Below are 20,616 nucleotides of genomic sequence, written 5' to 3'. Positions count from 1 at the left end.
AAGCCCTATCACCAGGAAAGCAAGCTTACCTCCCCCCACCTGAAGTGGCTGTAAGCAAGAGGGACAATTACCACACCCTATCTCCCCTTCGATTCCACCTTTGTGATAACAAAATTACCACAGGGCAGGAGGAGTTGGTCCCCTAAACAGGACCATCTCAAACCCAGCTTCACTACTGAGAAGCTGGCCCTACGCCTTCCTCAAGAGGAAACACCTGAGCCCCTATCCACGGCATGCAGGGCACACGCTGGCAAACGGTCAGAACACTACCTAGTTGACGGCTGTGAGCAGGCACAGCGGGCTGGAACCCAGAAGAGAGCTCCTGTCCAGAGGAGGGGGTCCTCATGCGGCCAGAAGGAGAAGCAGAGACAAGCCAACCGACACCAGAGGAAGAGACAGACCAGACAGTGAGGAGCACAGGACAGGTATTATGGGTAGTTCCCTTGTAGTCAGTGACACCACCCAGGAGGACAGCACTCAGCAGTGCCCAGCTCAGCCGGACAAGGGATAGAGCATGGAGGGCTTGCACTATGGGAAAACTGGGGCTGCAGTGGGCAGTGAGTCAGGGAAGCCCAGCATCAACTCCAGCTCCTCCCTGGCAGACAAGTTGCTATTTTGCTCCCGCTTAAATGATACAACGGTGGTTTGATATGATACAATGATACAATGATTCAGCGGTTGCTGAAGGGTAATAGGAGAGAGGGACTAGCCAGATTCCTTCTGGGACTTTAGCATACTCCTCTAGTGACACCCTCAACTCCTTAAAAAAAAAAAAGGTAATTAAAATTTACATCACCTAACAGGGGGCTCCAGATGTGATTAAGGAGTCTCATCCCAGCCTTGGCTCCCTTGAGTGCTAACCCATGGGATGCGAGTTGAAGGGAAAAAGCGAGGCCCCTGTGGCTAAACTCAGTGCTCTCCTGAACAGCCAAGTCATGCCCTCACCCTTCCAGCGTTTCCGGGATCAACCGTCAGGTGATTCCCTTCACTGTGTCCCATATGCATCTCCACCTTCACCCTTCTCCAGTGTGGAGTTTGGGGGGATTGGACCCCAGGCTTCCTCTCTTGGGCTGGACCCTGCCCTTCAGCAGAGAGCCCAGCAGGAGGCAGAGCTGCTGAGTTCTTAGAGGGGTGGTGCTGATGGACAGTAAGGGAGCTGTAAAGAGGGCAAGGAGGCTGCTGGGACTTGAGACTGAATAGCAGTGCCCAGGGCCCAGGAAAACCCTCTGACAAGAACACAGGGTTAGTATGGTCTTGTGGGAGACAGAGACAAGGCTGGTGATGTGTGGCAGGGCAGGCTGGAACCAGCAAATGAATCTGTTCATTCCATGAGCATTCTGTGAGCAACCTGTGTACCCCAGCTTGCTGGCCAGGGGGCCCCAATGACAAGGAAGATAGAAATTACACTGGGGCTCACTCACACTGGGGACAAAACATGCCACGAGGAACAAGGAGCAAACAGCCCCAGGACCAAATGCTTGTGACAGGAGAAGGCAGAGGGCCTGGGAAAAGACAGGGCTATTGATGGAGTGCAGGGAGGGGCACCAGCTTCTAAGAAGAAAGGAGCTGGAGACTTGAGGGTGTGGATAGAAGAAGCTAAGGCATTCAGCTGTAGCCAGGCAGGGACAGTTCCCGGCTCCTCATTATTTGCCATCCAAGACTTGTGCTTGGTGGCCACAACAGGACAAGCCTGCTGTCTGTCTGTCTCGGCTCCCCTCCCTTCCCTGGGGATGAGACACTGAATAGCACAGTCAGAACCCTTTGTAGGCCACTGAGCATAGCTATCACGTGGGGGCCTTAAAGAGGCAGAGCACGACTTGGGGCAAGGAGAAGGAGGGTGTGCAGGTCTGGTAGGCACTGGAGTGATCTCGCTAGGCTCCGCAGCAGGGTGTGTATCTGTCACTCTAGGACGTTTATCTGATGCCTGCAGCAGGCACAGTTCCAGTCTGGAGTGTGTGGCTCTGACAGGTCTGGTAGGAAGGGCGAGACAGGCTGTGGATGCTGTGTGGGTGCAATGTGTCTGTGTCTCGGGACTGTTTGTTGGTTACACAGCCTGCTCCTATTTCCCCCAGCTACAACCCAGCTCCCTGGAGTCAGAGTTGTATAAATTGTTCCTTCTATTCACACCTCTGGCACCCCAGCCCCTGAGAGGATGGAAAGTAATTATGTGCCAAATATGTCCCCTCCTCTCTCCCTGGCAGGCCCTGTGTATGGTGCCCACCTCTTTCACCAGAATCTGAAGGGCAGAGAGAGCCTTGGAAGCTCAGACACCAACCTGGTGTGACCTGTTCTGTCTTTAATGCCAGGGTTGAGTTTTAAGGGCTTTGGACAGCAATTCTCAAATGGAAGAGGGGACTTTATTCTAAGGCATGCAGAATCAATATTATTATCTCATATTTTGAAAAGGAGACTAGGGTACTCTGCATCACAAAACACAAAGGGCATGGGATTTTTATAGTTTTTAATGGGTCATGAATTTTTAAATGTGGAAAACTACTGGCCTAGGAGGAGCCAGCTGCAGGCACAGCTTTGCTGAGTAGGTCCCCCAGGGGTTCTGAGGGAGGGACACTGAGCGGGAGGAGAGTCCCATTTTCCTGTGCACGGGTTCTCTCAAACTGTTGTCTACATGACCAGGGGCAGGACTCAGGGCAGGACACTTGCCCAGCATCCACAAGACTCGGGGTTCATAACTCAAGACTAAAACAAAATTCAACTCATAATGTTCTCTAAAGAATAAAATTTGAGTAAGTTTGACTGGAGGGAGGGTCCCTGCATATCCCTGGGCTCAAAATAGAAAGGAAACCTATTCAGAAAAGACCTGAGAAACCCACCCACCAGAGCTCGGCTCAGAAGAGGAGTGGGCTGCTGGGCACAAGGTACAAAAGGTTCAGGACACAATTTTCTTCCCTGGGGAAATTGTGGCATCACAGAGACACAGCTCTATTGGCCCACCGGTGCCATATATACCCATCAGGCCCCTGAGAGAAGAAGAGGGAACCCCAGCATGGCCTCACTTGGCCTCCCAGCTACCCTGATGAGTCCAAGGGCCACTACCTGCTCCCTTCTGGGCCACCACACAGGGCGTCCTAGGGGACATACACTTTACTCTGCTCCAGCCCCACCCAGGTTCTAGAAGAGCAGATGCCTTCCTTTCCCCACCTGGGAGAGGAAGCCCAGCTGACCTTAAACGTGTGCTTCCGACTGATGTTGTCTGAAGGCTGCACAGCCGCCACCCGGAAGCTCAGCAGGGGGATGCTGCCCAGGATGCTCTCCTGCTTCTCATCTGTCGGGGAAACGGGGGTGCAAGGGTGTGTGCATGTGCGCATACATGCGTGTGTACCCTCACACATACACGTGCGCGCCTGCATGCATGCCCACGCGCATGAGTGCGAGAGTGCTCCTGATGCAGAAGGAGGGGCAAGGAGCTACGATAAATATCAACAAAATATTCCGTGTCTCCTATGGCTTTTCAGACATAAATATTCACTTTATGTAAGGCCCATTCAATGCCTTACTAGACCCAATACTCCTAAATGCCCCCACAAAGAGGCTCTCCTGTTCCCCCATTGTCAACGGACAGGTTATGTGATTGGTCCAGGTTCCTTAGCCATAAAGTGGATCAATCTTAAAATGCAGGAAGCTTAACTCCAAGCCAGCTTCCTTTACCTCTATCCTGTCCGCCTGTATTGATAAGCAGGACAGACTCAACAGCAACACACAGAGACCCTCCTGCCTCTGCTTCCCGTGTACTGGGATTAAAGGTGTGCCCAGCTGACATGCCCATCTTAGCTCAGGTTCTCCTCCAGAGCAGGGTGCTGCAAAGTGAGGCTGTTCTGTTTCTCCACGTGCTCCCTCTTAAGTCCTCCTACTTTCTGTCACGTGCCAGCTAAGCAGGTGCTCGTGCCGGGCTCTCAAACCTCTAGCCTCCAGGCCCTGAGGCAAAAATAAACCCCTCTTCTTTATCAATTACACAGCCCCAGAAAATTAATGAATATGGGTATCCTGAGACCATCCCTCTGTGGCTCATGAGCATCCGTTGGTATGCCCTGCCCTTCTCTTCAGGGATCCTGACTGCTCCCTCAGTCCTGTCCCATGCTAGTTCTAGGACAAGGAAATTTTCTATTCCTTAGTTCTAGACTTTTCCTCTTTCCCTGACCCTGTATCTATAGCCTCTGCTCGGTGACAATTCAGGAAAAGCAAGCAGCTCCAGGGCAGAGGGCGAGCCAGGGCAAGTGCTGTTTGTCAGAGTTAATGATTCACCACACTGCCCCCAGGAGGCTGGAGGAAACCAGCGCTTCCTCACTGTAGATAAGTGAAGCACACAGGCTCTCTGGCTTAGACATCACCTGTGCCCACCCCCTCCCATTGCAGCAGCCTGATATGATGTCACCATTACTGCCATTAGCCCTGCTTGGGTCATCTGTGCTCCCGCCGAAACGTGTTACCATGTACACTTTAGAATAACTTCCTAGAGAAGACTGTGACAGAGTTCATCAGATCTTTGCCCTCATGTTGGGGCAAGGGAGCCTCACGTGAATGTGGGGGCGACAGAGAAGGTAGAGGTCAGGGCTATTTGTTTACCCAGCGTTCCCTGAGCATCTTTCCTGCTGCAGAGCTTTTGGAGCTGTAGACTTCACAGTAAACAAAATGGTATAAACATTCTTATATTCTGGATCAGCGTACACATTCTGCTGGGGCCACGGGGAAGAGCAACACCAGCCTCTACTAGAGCAGTAACTAGGAACCTCCCCCCTCCTCCTCTTCCTCCTCCTCTTCCTCCTCCTCCTGCTCCTGCTCCTCCTCCTCCTCCTCCTCCTTTTCCCTTTACCCAGGAATCTCACTATGCAAATGTCTGCCCTGTTCACCTGCCGTATCATCAGTTGGGATCCAGAACTAGTGCCTTCCGGATAAGTATGGATTGCTAGGAACTGAATGAGTGCGTGAATAGGTCTGAGACTGAGCTGACAACCCATTGCCACAGCCTCCTACAGCTAGGAGCCCGCCTGGAGAGACCCACCGGCCAATGACCTTCCAAAGCAGAACCCGACAGCAAGACAGGATGAGACAGAATGGTCCCTGGCTTCCCCTACCCTGGCAGCGCCAGGGCACACTCACCTTTGTAGTAAAAGAGGCAGCGATCCACCAGGACAAACCAACGCTTATTCCACTGCTTCACCCCGGAGCTGGCCTGCAGGACACACAGACAGACAGATGGGAAGGCCATGAGGGGGTGTGGAAGGGGAGGCAGCCGCAGTCAGAGAGCTCTGCGCTAGTTACAAGGACATCCCGGCTCTGGCTGCAGCGCGGCCACTAGCACGTGGCAGCCAACTCCCTTGAGATCTCAGATGCTGGGAACTGACATTAGATTATTGCCTGTGACTTTCCAGTTCTGTCATTCTGATGCTCTGAATCTCCCCTGGGGAAGATAAAGGGGGCAAAAGGTACCCCAGAATGAGCGAGTAGAAGAGCAGACGAGAATACAGCAGTGGCCAGCCAGGGAAAGGTTGGTAAACCCCAGGACTGAAGCCACCCCACCTCCACACAGCAAGGAGACATGCAGAGAATGTGTCCTGTAATTCTGCTGGGACTAGTGATGTGGTGTATCTCAGAGTTATTGCTTCTTCCCATCAGGAATCTCATCTTGGAGCCCCAAATTCGACACTAGTTAACTTTGGGGGGGGGGTTCTTTCTTTTTCTTTTTTTCTGTGCATAGCTCTGCCTGTCCTAACTCTCTAGACCAGGCTATCCTTGAACTCAGAGATCTGCCTTGCCTCTGCCTCCTGAGTGGAGCAGACTAGGAGTTTCTCAGAACCTTTATACAATTGGAAGACATTCATAGACAACAGGGAAACCTACCAAAGAGTGCTTGGGCTGCCATGGGTACAGAACTCAGAGCGCTATGAAGAAAGTGGTGGTTATTGTAGGCAACAAGGCTGGGTGGCCTCACCTGCTTATAGAGCCAGCCCGCCTTGGTAACAGGTGCATTGGGGTTCCGCTTCATGGAGTGTGCGCGTTTACCAAAGGCAATGGCTTTTCGGGAAGTTCGAGTCGCCTGGGAAGGCAAAGACAGCAGTTAGACAAACTCCCCTCCTCTCCTCTCCTTACAGCTCTGTCAGCAAGAGAGCTGTCCTTGCTAATGGCAAATCTCTCCAGTGGGTCCCTGACGCCCTCCTGATGGGAGGCCTGGCTATGAAGCTTTGAGTCTCTGCTAACTCAAAGGCGTGGATCTTCCGATTCTCAAACATGGGTCTCATACTAGTTGTTACGTAGTTTCCTTCTTTTCTTTTGCGTTTACTCCTCTGTTCTCTTTTTTAGATTTATTTACTTTGGGGGGTGGTGTGCACGCCATGGTGAGGGTATAGAAGCTAGAGAATTATCTGCAGTCCTCAGTCCACTCTCTCCTTCTGCCACATGGGTTCTGGGGATCAGACTCAGGTCATCGGGCCTGGCAGGACCTCGGTTGGCTCTTTCCTCTCTTCCCTGGCTCTCCTTACCGCCACCTCTTGCACAGGCTCTGGCATGCACACGACTGTTACTTCCCTGTGTCATCTGCTCTGTGTCCTGTTCCTGTCTCACACCAGAGAGCCCATAGGGCTCAAAGGGTAGACAATGTCCTCTGGCTCCTCACCGCCACATGGACATGTCGCTCCTCCTGTGTCTGGGGCAACAACCATCTGCCTTCCTTGAGCACTCTGCAGACTGCTCAGCCTAACCCTTCTCCGTGCTGCTCCTGAAGCAGATTGGTATGGCTTGTTTGTTGTGGTTTTGTTTTGTCTAAGGATTTGGGTGTCAGCCACCCTCTTCACCATAAGACATTCGATCACCATGGAAATCTCACCATTTTTGACGATGCCCTTTTTGGTTGTGAGAGACAGGGTTTCTCTGTCTAGCTGTCGTGGAACTCTTTGTAGAACAGTCTGGCCTCGAACTCACAAACACACACACACACACACACACACCTCCAGGCTATCCTCCTCTAGCTGCTTCTCCTCAGTCAGAGCTCTCCATCTAAAAGCATCGTGCTCAAACGCCCACACACCTTAAACTTCCCTCCAGGCTCTCATTCCCTATCTACCGTAAGAGCCTCTTTCTCTTCTGGGTTAAACTACTGTGAAGAGCCTCATCCCTTTTCTCCCTAGATTCCAAAACTATCCCCTAAAGGCACACATCTTGAATACTTGGTCCTCAGTTGGTGGGGTTCCCAGACTTCTGGAAGGCTGTGGAACCCTGAAGAGGTGGGCTTTGCAGGATATATCTGGCCTCAGTCCCACCCTTCTCTCTGCTTCTTGGACTGCATGATGTGAGTAGCCTCTGCCATGCATCCTGTCACTCAGTCTGCTTTGCCCAGCATGATGGACTGAGACCCTCTCAAACTGTGAGCCAAATACATCTTTCCCTCACTATACCATTCCTGCCAGGTATTACCATGGCAATGAAAAAAAACTAAGAGATGGCCTGTGCACATGCCCACACGCACACACCCGTGCGCACACACCCACCTCCTTTCTGGAACAGTTCTTACAATGTCATTGGTTTAATTGAGCCTATTTTCAGGCTCTGGCCAATCTAAAACAACAGGCAATACTAACATCATTCCTGAGGCTCTTCCTTTGGTTTTGCCACATTACACAATCACACAATCACACACACACACACACACACACACACACACAGGTCCACATGCATGCATGTTTGAACCCCATTAAAAACATTTTGTCTTCTCAGTAATGGTCATCATGTAGGAAAACTGAAATTCTTCTGCCCAACACAGAAGACCAGGGCTCTAACATCTGGCTGGGTCTATGATTTGCTTTCTGCTGCTTTAGCACAGATGTCCTGTCTCTGCCTCTTCCCCATCTTCCCGAACCTCTGTTCATTGTGCTCCCTCATGGGTAAGGACATCCTTTCTCTTGAACCAGCTCCAGACTTATCCTTTGAAGTCCAGCACAGCCTTCCTTAGACTACATAACCTTCCTGGGGAAACCTCCCTCATACACACACACACACACACACACACACACACACACACACACACACACACACAGAAAGAGAGAGAGAGAGAGAGAGAATTAACAAAAATAAATGTTTTTTACAAAGGTAGGTGCTGCAAGGTGAGCCTGTAATCTCAGCATTAGGAAGGGACAGAGAAGTCCCTGGGGCTTCAATGAATTCCAGGTTCAGTGAAAGACCCAACCTGTCTTTAAAAATAAGGTTGGAGCTGAGCGTGGTGGTACATGCCTTTAAGTCCCAGCACTCGGGAGGCAGAGGCAGGAAGATCTATGCAAGTTCAAGGCCAGCCCTGTCTATAAAGTGAGTTCCAGGAAAGCCAGGGCTACACAGAGAAACCCTGTCTCAAGAAAACATAAAGAAAGAAAGAAAAAGAGAGAAAGGAAGGAAGGAAGGAAGGAAGGGAGGGAGGGAGGGAGGGAGGGAGGGAGGGAGGGAGGGAGGGAGGGAGGGACAAAGGGACAAAGGAAGGAAGGAAGGAAGGCAGGCAGGCAGGCAAGCACATGAAGCCAGCTGGCATCTCTAGGGTCCGCAGACACAGCATATCTCCCCCGCCCCCCTGCATGGACACCCGTACACAACTTCCTCTCACACACAAAAATTAGAAACACCTTTCTGAACCATTTCAAGTGTTTCAGAAAAGCAGGGAACACTGCGATGACAAGCATTCCTTTCTGTCATTCGTTTCCCTAATAAGAAAAGGCAAGCAGAGTTGAGCCTCCCTTTGAGGCTCAGTCTCGTTACCTTCCTCTTCCCTAAGGGCAGCCACTGACCCAAAATCGGTCTCATGTCCACAGTTATCCACTCCTGCTGCAGATATGTCTATAAATACGCAGACCTGCTCTTCCTCTTTGTACATTTTACATAAGTAACATGTTTTTCAGATTCTGCATCGTGCACCATTGTGTTCTCAATGCACCCTTGCTAGGACACACACAGAAAAACATGCTTGGTTCGTGGAGAGTGCTCCCCGGTATCAACACATGGCAGTCTGCGGCTGCTCACTTAGTGGTCCCGTTTGTTCTTTCTACATCTCCTCTCCCATCCCCTCTCAATCTTCTGTGCTCATCGATTGATCGTCTCTCAAACTGCTTCTCAAAGTCTCTAAGTTCCACACTGTCACTAAGCTCCCTTCTCTCAGATGACTTCATCTTCCCAGACCTCCCTTTCCTCCTCCTCCTCCTCCCATGTCGACCATCAACTCATCCTTCATGGGAGGTTCTTTTGCTGTGCCCTTATGTCAGTGGTCCTTAGGAGAATGGGAGATTTCGTTACCAGAGGACACTGACAACATCTACAGACATTTTTGGTCCTGACAACAGGAGAGGACCATTGGCATCTATGGGACAGAAGTCAAGATGCTGCCTGATACCCTACACTCCTGGAAACACCCCCCCCCACACACCACACACACACACACACACACAGAGTGTTATTCCCTTTCAAAGATTGGTAGGGTGAGATAGGGAACGCCATGTGTGGAGCCTCATCTTCTGTAAGGTACTTGTCTGAGCTTTCTTCTCTTCCACTCTGACCTGGGTTCCTGGACCACCTTGCCTGCCCAGTGGGGTTTATGGATATGCTAGGCAAGCAAGGGTTTTCCCCGCAGATCCTGACATCCTCTAAACTGAAAGCATCTCCTGCCGGTCAGTTTGCAGAGGCAGGTGAGGCGCCGCTGGGCTTACCCGGATGTTGGGCCGCTCTGGAGGAACCTCAGACACCATGTTGTGGTTGGCTATGTCGCTGTTGATGGTAGCAGAACGTTTCCCACCTGTTTTGTTGGACATGTCCAAGGCCGATCTGAATTCGGGTCAACAAAAGAAGGGGAATCATCAGAGCCGGCAACCAAAGCACCATCCCTGCCTCCACCCTGTCCCCACTGCCCCAGCAGCAGCAGCAGCACAAAATCCCAGCCTGCGGTGCAGTGCGGAAGTCATCACGGGGGCTCCTTTGCTTCTCCTCAGATAATCTCCCTCGTCTTCTCTGTTCATTTATGGCTTTGGCTTATTTTGCTTTTCTTACTTGTTTGTTTAAAGACAGGGAGTCTCACATAGCCCAGACTGGCCTCAGACTCACTATGTAGCAGAGGATGACCTTGAACTCTTGATTCTCCTGCCTCTGTTTACCAAATTCTGAGATCATAGGCATGTACCATCCCGTGTAGCTTTCTCCTGTTCATGTATGTTTAAAAATCTAGACTCTGAGATAATAGACTGCCTGTTACTCTGTACCTTATTTTGAGACAGGCTGGCCTAGAAAATCAAGATCCTCTAGCCTCAGGCTCCTCAAAACTGGGATTACAGGCATGTACCATCAGGCCTTCAGCTTTCTATTTTAAAGGTTCACTGGCATACTTAAAGCTATGTATTTGATCCCAGAGGGTGGAAAATCATTGATCAAAGGCACAGTAGATCAGTGGTCTATGACCTACCCTTCCCCCATCAGTGAGGCGGGATTCACAATGGAGCATGCACATTTAGATCTCTGGATTACATCAGGTTCCCCTGAGCTGCCTTCAAGGGTTCCCAGGTGCTAACCTAACCTGAGAGCAGGTTTGTGTTTTTTTTATCTCTTCAGTGCAACCTACAGGATACATCAACTAGAACTTGGGAACTGTGGGTGAGGGGTCAAGAGATGTGGCCAGAGGTGATGAGGACCAGCAAACACCTCCTCCTCCCTCCCTCCCACCCCGCCCCACCTGCACACAGTATGGCAGTGACAAAGGACAGAAAGCAAGCAGAGAGGGACTTACGTTTTCAAGTCAAACTTTTTGTTCTCCTCTGGGATCTGGCCAGTCACTGGATGTCGAAATGTGTTGCGTCTTTCATTGTGGCTGTGGAGAAAAAAAAGGGGGGAGAGAGCTGCCATCAGCTGTGGAGGGCAGAGTCACGAGCCAAAGGTTGGCAGGCCACACAAGGAGCTGTGACTCTGTTTCCCCAGCAGGGTTATTGAGAGGAGGGGAATGCCTGGGCTAGAGAACGGGAAGATGCAGGTGGGCGGGGTCAGAGAGAGGATGAAACCTGGTCACCTCTTGCTGGCTCAGTTTTAACCACCTGCTAGAGTTCCTAGGCAAGCTTTCCTCCATGCATTCAGTGGTCACCTTGGGGATGGGAGGGAGGGTCACAAGGGGCTTTCCAGCCAAGTTGACACAGTCGAGATTTCCTGCAGCAGCGTCCCTCCCAGGGACGGCATCTGCCACACAGAAAATGCTTGCTCATAATTTGCTGGGGAAAAAAAAAAAACTCTCTTGTGACCTTGGACTCCTTTCCTGCTCTACGCTCCATCAGGAAACTCAGAAACTCCCAAGACTGAGCTGGGGCTGGGACTCAGCCACACTCCAGGACCACGGACTCCCTTTAAGAGGACACTGGACATCGTAGAGCCCTCAGCATCAAAGGTCAGTGCTGGCCTAATAGTTGGATCTAATTAAGGGGCGCTATGGCTAAGAGTGGGGCTGGGAATTTTGCAGAGAGCCTGCCAGGAAGCTAGGGAGAACAAGTCCCAGGGGCTGGGAAAGAGGCAGATGGGAGCATCAGGAGAAATACCTCTGGCTGACAGGTTGCCAAGCCAGCTCCTGGGTGGGCTCTCGGGGGACATGCAAAAGGAAAGCAGCCATCTTCCAGGGGAGCAATGGCTTTGGTAAGTGGGGACCACTTGCTGAGAATGTGGTAGTGTCTAGCCCACGGGGGCTAGATGAGTTAAAAGGCTCTCCTCCCAGATACCTCTTCAGATATATGTGGAGAGTCCAGCACAGGCTCCCGTTGACCAAAAGAGCAGGCCAGGGACAGATGCTGCTAAAACAGAAGCTTAAGGACACCACGGCAAAGAACTGGCCCTCTGCTCAACCATCCTCGAGCCAGCCAGAGCCTGAGCCAAGGGTGCATTGCTTGGTCCCTTCCACCCTCTCCCATTACCCCAGGACACATCCCAGGCCTCAGGATGCCAGCTGAAGCTAAAGATAATATCAAAGGGTGGTTTTTGTTTGTTTTTTTTTTTCCCTGTGCCCAACCATTGCTGTTCAGATCAAAACCACAGATATGAAGGATAAAGAGGTACAGCGGGCAACAGCTTCAGTCTCTTTGGAAATCTGGAGTCTGTAGCTTGAACTGGATCTAAAATCTAACCAGCATCCATGAGACCTGGGTTTAAACTCAGTACATTGGTAATCTACCCTCTAGTTCTGAAACTACAGACATCCCTCCTTCCTAAACCTTGTAAGGATGGTCCCTCAATTTGATCACAGGGGATCTCTATAGAGAAGAGTACCTGCCCTGGTACCCTTTGGCTCCCTACAGGGCTGAGGGTAGCAATCTGAAACAATGAACATCCTTAAAATGGCAAATTCCCTGTTTTGTCCACTGTGTAGAATATCTACCTCCTTCCTACCCACCCAGTCCCTCCAGGCACCTTTTATTCTGTGTTTCTGGGAGCACCCTGCAGGCAGTTATTCAGATACACACACACACACACACACACACACACACACACACACACACACAATCAGTCCGCTGTTGCTCTGCTCAATTTTCCAGGGCATGGCACACCTCTCCCTGGCCTAAGCCGTCTACCCAGCAACCCTACAAACAATGCCCTCTTCCACCCACTGATACCAATTTCAAAATAGCCTCCCCTTCACAGGCACTGCAATGCAGTAGCCACTGACCTAACTGCTTTCCTTTCAGGTCATGGTCATCTCCAGCAGACCCCCTTACTGCCACCAAACCCTAAAGTCAAACAGGATGAACAACCAACTCTGCTTGCTGTGATTTCACAAGGCTCCTGGTCCACAGAGGAAATCCCTACCTGACCCGTCGATCAGCCCGAAACTTCAACATCTTTTTTGGAAGCTCAGTCCCCAGTTCGGCAGCCTCCGAGGAGCCACCAGCCACCCTGCTGCTACCATCCCTCTGAGAAGTAAGTCCTTGGATCCAGTTCTCAATGCTGTGGCAGAGACGCAGGGTGAGCTGGGGCAGACTCCATGGGTTGCCCTTTCTTCCTGGCTCTAGCAATGGAGAACAGGGACAGGGTTCTCTCTGGGCAATGGGAGGGGTAGCCCAGGTGCCCTAGGGGGCCTGTGGCTTTAACTTCCTAGCATTCGCCTGTGATGCTACAGTTAGAGGTCTTGGAGGCAGAATAAATGAAGAGAGGACCTCCTCCCAGTTCAGGTTCACAAGACAGAAATGCAGAAATGGAGAGAGGCTTGCACAGAGCAGGTGTACTGCTTCCAGGTAGTCCGACCTCACTGTGCTAAGGACACTGAGCAGCTGGGCGAGCGGAGGAACACGGGCTGCATTCCCATCTGCACGGAGACTCATGCCAGCCCGACCTGCAGGGAGAAAGTGCTCCGGCCTCTCCAGCTTCCAGCCCAGACACAGGCTCTGGAGCTGCAAACCTACTTGCTTCTCAGAGACCTTCCAAGCCCTTCTGAGGGTTAAAGGAAGCTTCAGGTTCATTGGCTGTTACTGTTGCTGTGAAGCTGAAGAGAATTGAAGAAGTCTCCGTTCTCCTCTCTCAGCCTGCCCAGCTCTCATCTATACAGACCGGAGCATAATAAAAAAAACAAAGCGGCTCTGCAATTGGCCTGACCCACTCGCCTCTCCAGCAGCATGGCTCGCTTGCCCTCCAAACGTGCTGGTCCAGCTGGTCAGAAGCTAGACATACACAGCCCAAGTGGATGGCCGGGATGTTAGTGGAGTCCCAGATGAAATGGAAGAAAGCCTTCCTCTCGAGGCTGGTGAGGAGAGGGTAGGGAATGGGGTGTGTGGGTGGGGGGTCATTGTGTATCCATTGCTGCAAATCTTCCCAGATGCAAGATGATAAATTCCAGCTGGTAACTGTCAGATCTGCTCGGGCCGCTGGGAGATTGCATGGATGTTAATTCCCCCGAATTTTCCATAGGTCAAGGCTAGTCAAAGCTCTTTCTCACTGTCCTCTGTGCTTTAGGATTCTTGCAAGGCCTTTTGAAGGTCACCTCTTTATCCCCCTGCCTCCAGACAAGCTCTTATCAAGTCCTTTGGAGGTTTGTAAAGGATTCCAGCAAAGGAGCAGCCAGGCTCAATGTCATCTTAAACAGCCAAGGTACTCTGATGTCAAGTTTCAGCTCCTCTGCTCTGTCTCTCTGCTTCTGTTCATACGACAGGTTCCTTTCTAACCAAGGTGCTGCTTTTTGCAGCACCGGGCCTTCTGTTGACCTCATAGTCTGTTGTTATGGCAACTCTGTGATATCACAGTAGACACTCCAAAGGGCGGGACTGATCTAATTTTTGGACTGAGGTCAGAGGAACAATGAGAACAGTAAACAGAAAAACAAATGGACAACATTTTTAACCCCTGCAGAGACAAGCTGGCCAGGTGTAACTGGGGTCACAGCTGTTGATATTTAAACAGCTAATCCGAAATCCAAAAGGTCAATATATCCAGCCATTCAGGGGGACTTTGGTAAATGATTTATCTTGGTGGCAGGAGGCCTTAGATGTGGGGTTAAATCTGTCTCCAGTTCCTTGAGCCTGAACCTTTCCAGACACCTCCTTGAGTTCCCTGTCTGCCTATCACAGGTATTCAATAAAGTTTTGTTGAATGTACAAACGAACAGATTTAAAAAAAAAAAAAAAAAAAAACTCCCCACGTTCTGGTGTCATTTTTAGCCACCTGCATTTGGAGGCTGATATTCTATTATCAAGGGCTTCCCTACCTTAGCTCTCACAATTAATTACTTCCTCTCCAGGAGGGAGGCTCTGTTTCTGTCCCTTCGCCCCCTCACTCGGCTTCCCTGACTGGCTCCCCCTGAATATATAGTTTGGCTTTCATCCATCTTCATTAAGAGGAGAAGAAAATTAAGCTCATATGAACAGGAGGGGGAGAGGGGGGTGCACTGGGGAAATGAGGTTTCTTCCTCTAGGAGGCAAAAATATCCCCCTTCTCTTCAGGCTGAGTGCAGGGGCCTCCCACAGCCTTTGCTCAAGTTAAATAACTTCTCTCGTGCTATTGGAAGACAGCACAAGGGAGTGGGGACGGTGAGCACAGACTCCTGGGCAAGGGGAGCCCCCAAGTCCTCAGGGTTAAGCCAGAAGCACAGAAGCCCCCCCCCCCCCGACCCTGCCCGGTGTTCCTCGCATCTACCCGGCACAGAATGACAGTGCTTTATATTAAGCTAGACAGCAGGAAAGATTTAGCGGGTATAGAATGTTTTAAAAGGAAACCATGTTCTTCCTCCTCTTTACTACTCTTAGAGATGTCAAAAAAGCCTCCTCTTCTCAAGGCTTGGGATGGCTAAGGACAGACCCAACTGGACCTTTCAAATTCCACTCCCCAAAGAGTTCAGAAGTCAGGAAGTAAAGACTTGGCAGCAGAAGAAAGATCAGCCTTGATTTTCACGGTTGCCCGGAGGTACCTCAACGCGGAACTGGGCGGGTCAGTCTTGGAGGAGGCACCCATTGAGTCTGCAGTATGGCCTCACCTGTTTGGCCCTTAGTTTGCTCATGTGCAAACAAGGCCTCTGGACTAATCCAATGAATGAATCCCTGCAAACCTTCAGTGAAATACAGCTTCCACAACACAGGGTGGCCATCCTTGAAAATGACCAAGAAACATGCTGGGTGCGGGAGCAAGGAAACCAAAGACAGACCAGGGCACAGTAATGGAGATGAGGCAGGAGATGAGGAGGGGCTGGGGAAGGCGCACAAAGCATCAAGACCCAACAACCCTTCCCTCCACCCCATTAGGGCATTTCTGCGGTCCAAGATGGCCACAGCTCTGGTGCACCTGGGACCACACAGTTAAAACCTGAGTCTTCAGAGCCCTGAGCAAGCACACATGGACACAAGCATGCTCACTAGCATACACGTCCCCCCCCCCGCCCCCCCAGGGTAACTGTCCAGGGCTTCCGCTGGGATAGACTTTGGAAACCTGAAGAATACACTTCACTCTTTCGACCCCACTGTACAGAGGAGTTTCCTTTCCATAGTCCCCGAGAAGCTGCTGGCAGAATCAGTTTGGGCCATGCTTGCCCAAGCTCAGAATGCCCATCACCAGCTCTGCAGGACGTAGGTAGCTGGCAAGAGGAGCTGAGATGGAGCAGGGGACTAGCCCTCCCAACTCCTTCTTTTCTTCAAGCCAGCAAATTCCAGCAGGGCCTGAGGGCAGGGAGGACTCTGCAGCTAAGGAGGGAGGCTTGGCTCTTGCCTGGTTTCCCTGTCTGGGTCTCATCATCATTGTCAAAGAGCCTTATCTGCCCCAGCATTCTGTCCCAATTAAAAAGCAGCTCAGTTTACATTTCCAGCTCTCTAGACTGCTGGATTCCTGAAGCTCCCTGGATGTTCGGGGAGAAAACACTTTCCTAGCCAACCACTCCCCACAGCAGCCCCTGCTCTACCCACAGCTGCTGCATCAAGAAGAAATCAAAGGGAGGAATGAGAGCCCTGGCAGCACCTCTGGCGGTTTTCAGGTGGAAAGACACCCCCCCCCCAACACTGTCTCTCCCCTCTCCACCTGCAGAGCACAATACTGGCTCCAAGTGCTAGGAACCGCTTCCGCCAGTCTCCTCTCAATGGCTTGCATGTGTGGCTCCTTTCTTCTCTGCCCTTGCTCAACCCCTGCTTTCGGTGCTACCGGTTTTTTTGTTTGTTTGTTTTTGTTTTTGTTTTGTTTTGTTTTTTACCATATGATATAAATACTATGCCCTCCTAATCAAGTTTGGAACACCTTAACATGCTGGAGCCCTGAGCTGAGAGTCCAGGAGACAGGACCCAGATGCCCCCTTCCTATCCCTTTCTGCCTCGTCTTAGAGTTCCACTCCACTCCGAGTGATCAGTGGCATCTTCCCCAGCTGTGGTGGCCACAGTAGGGAGGAGATGCCAGAGAAATTCACGGACCTCAGCCCCTACCTTAAGAAGGGGGGTTGGCTCAGTTACCAGGGAGGTAGACATGGGGTAAGCACAGGTCAGGGCCCTAGGCGTGCTCCCTCCCAGTCTGTGCAGCTGCCCTCCTGCTGTATGGCATGGTCAGCTTATTCCTACCATAGGAGAGAGGACAGGCCAGCTCTCTAGACTGCTGGACACAAAACAGAACATAGTCTTCCGTTAGGGCAGGAAAAAGTTCTACAGGCAAACGCATGCCACTCCCCTACTCTCTACACTTCAAATTATCTTGTCTCTAAGTCATTTGTTATACTCTATGGGATTCTAGCTATCTGTTGAAAGATGGCAGTAACCTGGGCAGATGATCAGTGTAACTCCTCCCTGTTAGCAGGTGAAGAGCAGTTTGCTATACCTCTCCGGACAGTGCCTGAAGCCTGACTCCCTCTCCATAACACAGAGCCTGGGAGGTTAAACCCAGCCACAGGCCCTGCCAGAGCACCAGGCCAGCCTTCTATCTGGCCAATAAATGACTGTGCACTGTCCCAGGGGTGGAGGCACTGTCTCTCTGTCTTGATATCAATAACCTGTTAAGTTGGTGAGAACCGCAGTCAGTTCTGAGACCCTGGAGTCACTGTGCACAGAATAGGGCATGTCCCCTTAAACCAGCCCAGGATAGAGAAGTGGGGTGAGCCCACTCCCAGCCCCGACACTGTGCTGTGGTTCTTGTTGAGACAAGGAGAAAGTGAAGAGGACAAAGAGCTACCTGTAACCCCAAGACCCCACTTTGCCTCCCCTGGCCTTCCTGAGGAGTCAAGCCAGATAAGAGAGGGCAGGTTCAGTCCCTCACACCCCAGCTTCTTCCCAACCATTCCCTCTCCTCCTGTCTCTCTGTTCTCTCCCTTGGCTTCCAGGGTGCCTCCTCCCAACCATCAGCAGGCTCCACAGGGGTGACAGGGCAGAGCAATAATTAATTAGGCTTCTTCCCTCAGTTCTGGGTTGAATCCCAAACTCCCGCCCTTCAGAGGCTGAGGGCAGCGGCATGCTTCTGCTTCCTGCTCTACTGAAGGTCAGCCAAACCATCTCTTCCTTCCTAACTCAGCAGATCTGGTCCTGGCGGCCCACAGGGATCAGCAGCCCCACCCTCCCTGCCCCGTGGGATGTACTTTTATAGTGAGAGTTTGGACATTAACCAGCCAGCCTGACAGCCCTGCTTCCACATTCTCAGAAGCATCCCATGCCTTCTTGTTCCCCATCCAGCAATTTGAGGCTGTCAAGCTGTTCAATGCCTGTTCTCTCGTTTTTTACAAGAAAACAACAGTAGTAAGTGATGCCTTCCTTCCCACCAGACCAGACAGCAGAGGGAAACCAGGCCCTACTGCTATGAATGGGGTGCAAAATGAAGAGAATAAAACTCCCTGCTGTCTTGTCCTTACCCTAGACTGAGGCAGTAAGGCCTAGGGAGGGGTCAAGAGGACAAGGTTTATCCTGGCTACAGTGACAGGCAAAGCAGCAGCCTCCTAGAGCTTCCCTGAGCCCTCCTGCCAACCTCTCTGCATTCTCCATTCCCCAGGATGAAGAGCCTCAAAGTTCAGTGGAAGATTCTGGTTTCACAAGGCTCCAAGAACACAGCAACAACAAACACTTTCATTGTTAACATCTGCCAGCTGCCGGTCTGGAGACAATGCAGGATGTGGGGTGGGGGGTTCCCAGTGGGGGTGATGAGTGCCTGTGTGTAGGGAAAGTTAGGATAGTCACCTACTAACTGCCCACAACCTAAGTCTTTAGGGCTGTGCTAGATCCTCACCTCCTACATAGGGCTGAACCAAGTGTTGGGTGGAGAAGTGGGACAGGGACCCGCTTCCACTGGCAGGTCTGGTTGGTCACAAAGCTGAGACTCTGCCTAGGGAAAGATTACACAGCCATAAATCTCCTGGAGCCTGCAGGCAGGAGCCTAGACAGCTGCTCTTGGGGGGCTTGGGGGTTGGCGCTCCTACCTGGTGGCGCATGAGGACCAGATGCCAAGGCAGAAATGACGGAGAAGCTGGCACTGTCCCTCACCTGTTATGAAGCCCGTTCTGTGAGACTTCTCCAAGGACCTTCAGTCTGAGACTGAGACTGAGAGAGACAGGGCAACGGGGCATACAGACAGGAGGTAGGAAGTTTTAACTGCCCCTTTCTGCAGGGAGAGAGGAGTTTGGAACTTCTTCTGCCTCTCAAGAGCTTGCCAAGGGCCGAGCTGTCTCTCTGTCTTCCTAATGTGAGGAGGCTCCAGTATGAGCTGAAACAAGGGTTAAGCCTGGAACCCACTAGAATGCCTGTGTCCAGGAGGGCCGCTGTGAGCTGCACACATCTCAGGAGCACCCTCGTGGTCCATGAGATCTGGAATGGACTTGGAGAGCATGTAGAGGAAGCTGTTGCACCACCTTGTGTAGATTCTCCTTCAGGAAAAGGATGGAGCCACTGACCTCAGACAGGGGCCTCTGTGACTAACTCACTTTATGTCTCTGGGTTTCAGTTTTTCATTCTGTAACACAGAGCAAGACTAGGGCTGCTGGGTAGGGGGACATTAAATAAAATCATAAAGACCCAGGAAGTGGTGGCACACATCTGTACCATCCAATCTGATGGTCACTACAGCAATCCACATCTGTACCATCCAGTCTGATGGTCTCTACAGCACTCCCCTATCTGTACCATCCAGTCTGATGGTCTCTACACTACCCCACATCTGTACCATCCAGTCTGATGGTCTCTACAGCACTCCCCTATCTATACCATCCAGTCTGATGGTCTCTACACTACCCCACATCTGTACCATCCAGTCTGATGGTCACTACAGCATTCCACATCTGTACCATCCAGTCTGATGGTCTCCACACTACCCCACATCTGTACCATCAAGTCTGATGGTCTCTACACTACCCCACATCTGTACCATTCAGTTTGATGGCCTCTACACTACCCCACATCTGTACCATTCAGTTTGATGGTCTCTACACTACCCCACATCTGTACCATCCAGTCTGATGGTCAGTCACTACAACATCTTATATCCATATATCATCTAGTCTGGTGGTCACTAGTCATACTCAAATTTTTATTAAGTTTTAAAAGCATTAAAATGTCAGTGCCTCCATGCTCCACTATGTTCATAGCAGCCTTATTTATAATAGCCAGAAGCTGGAAAGAACCCAGATGTCCCTCAGCAGAAGAATGGATACAGAAAATGTGGTACATTTATACAATAGAGTACTAATCAGCTACTAAAAACAATGAATTTATGAAACTCTTGGGCAAATGGATGTATCTGGAGGATATCATCCTTAGTGAGGTAACCCAATCACAAAAGAAGTCACTTGATATGCACTCACTGATAAGTGAACATTAGCCCAGAAACTTAGAATACCCAAGATACAATTTGCAAAACACAAGAAAATCAAAAAGAAGGAAGACCAAAGTGTGAATACTTCATTCCTCCTTAGAATAGGGAACAAAATACCCATGGAAGGAGTTACAGAGACAAAGTTTAGAGCTAAGACGAAAGGATGGACCATCCAGGGACTACCGCACCCGCGGATCCATCCCATAATGAGCCACCAAACCCAGACACTATTGCATATGCCAGCAAGATTTTGCTGAAAGGACCCTGATATAGCTGTCTCGAGTGAGGCTATGCCAGTGCCTGGCAAATACAGAAGTGGATGCTCATAGTCATCTATAAGATGGAACACAGGGCCCCCGATGGAGGAGCTAG

The 20,616-nt window shown here is 50.9% G+C and overlaps 1 protein-coding gene and 1 long non-coding RNA gene across 35 annotated transcripts in view; one reads left to right on the top strand and one right to left on the bottom strand.

Annotated features, from left to right (window-relative positions):
- The window catches only part of Plekha6 (pleckstrin homology domain containing, family A member 6), a 141,404-nt gene that overhangs the window by 33,587 nt on the left and 87,201 nt on the right, over positions 1–20,616 (bottom strand). For 28 of the 34 annotated variants that reach the window (XR_003955328.1, XR_387170.4, XR_003955340.1 and 25 more), the window contains 5 exons: positions 10,760–10,840; positions 9,693–9,807; positions 5,948–6,052; positions 5,116–5,188; positions 3,183–3,283 (listed from right to left, as the gene is read on the bottom strand). Coding sequence is in view for 9 of the 34 variants with exons in the window: in XM_006529534.4 (XP_006529597.1) it covers positions 3,183–3,283; positions 5,116–5,188; positions 5,948–6,052; positions 9,693–9,807; positions 10,760–10,840 (475 nt within the window). In the remaining 25 variants the exon portion in view is untranslated. The other 6 variants (XR_003955361.1, XR_003955362.1, XR_003955345.1 and 3 more) reach the window with 5 other exon arrangements.
- Gm19461 (predicted gene, 19461) lies at positions 41–19,997 on the top strand. The gene is made up of 4 exons (NR_037984.1): positions 41–425; positions 11,295–11,404; positions 12,690–13,741; positions 18,433–19,997. It is a non-coding gene; the product is annotated as a predicted gene, 19461 (long non-coding RNA).

Source organism: Mus musculus, chromosome 1 (assembly GCF_000001635.26).
Source record: "Mus musculus strain C57BL/6J chromosome 1, GRCm38.p6 C57BL/6J".
Classification (NCBI taxonomy): Eukaryota; Metazoa; Chordata; class Mammalia; order Rodentia; family Muridae; genus Mus; species Mus musculus.
This window is presented reverse-complemented; position numbering and strand designations above follow the sequence as displayed.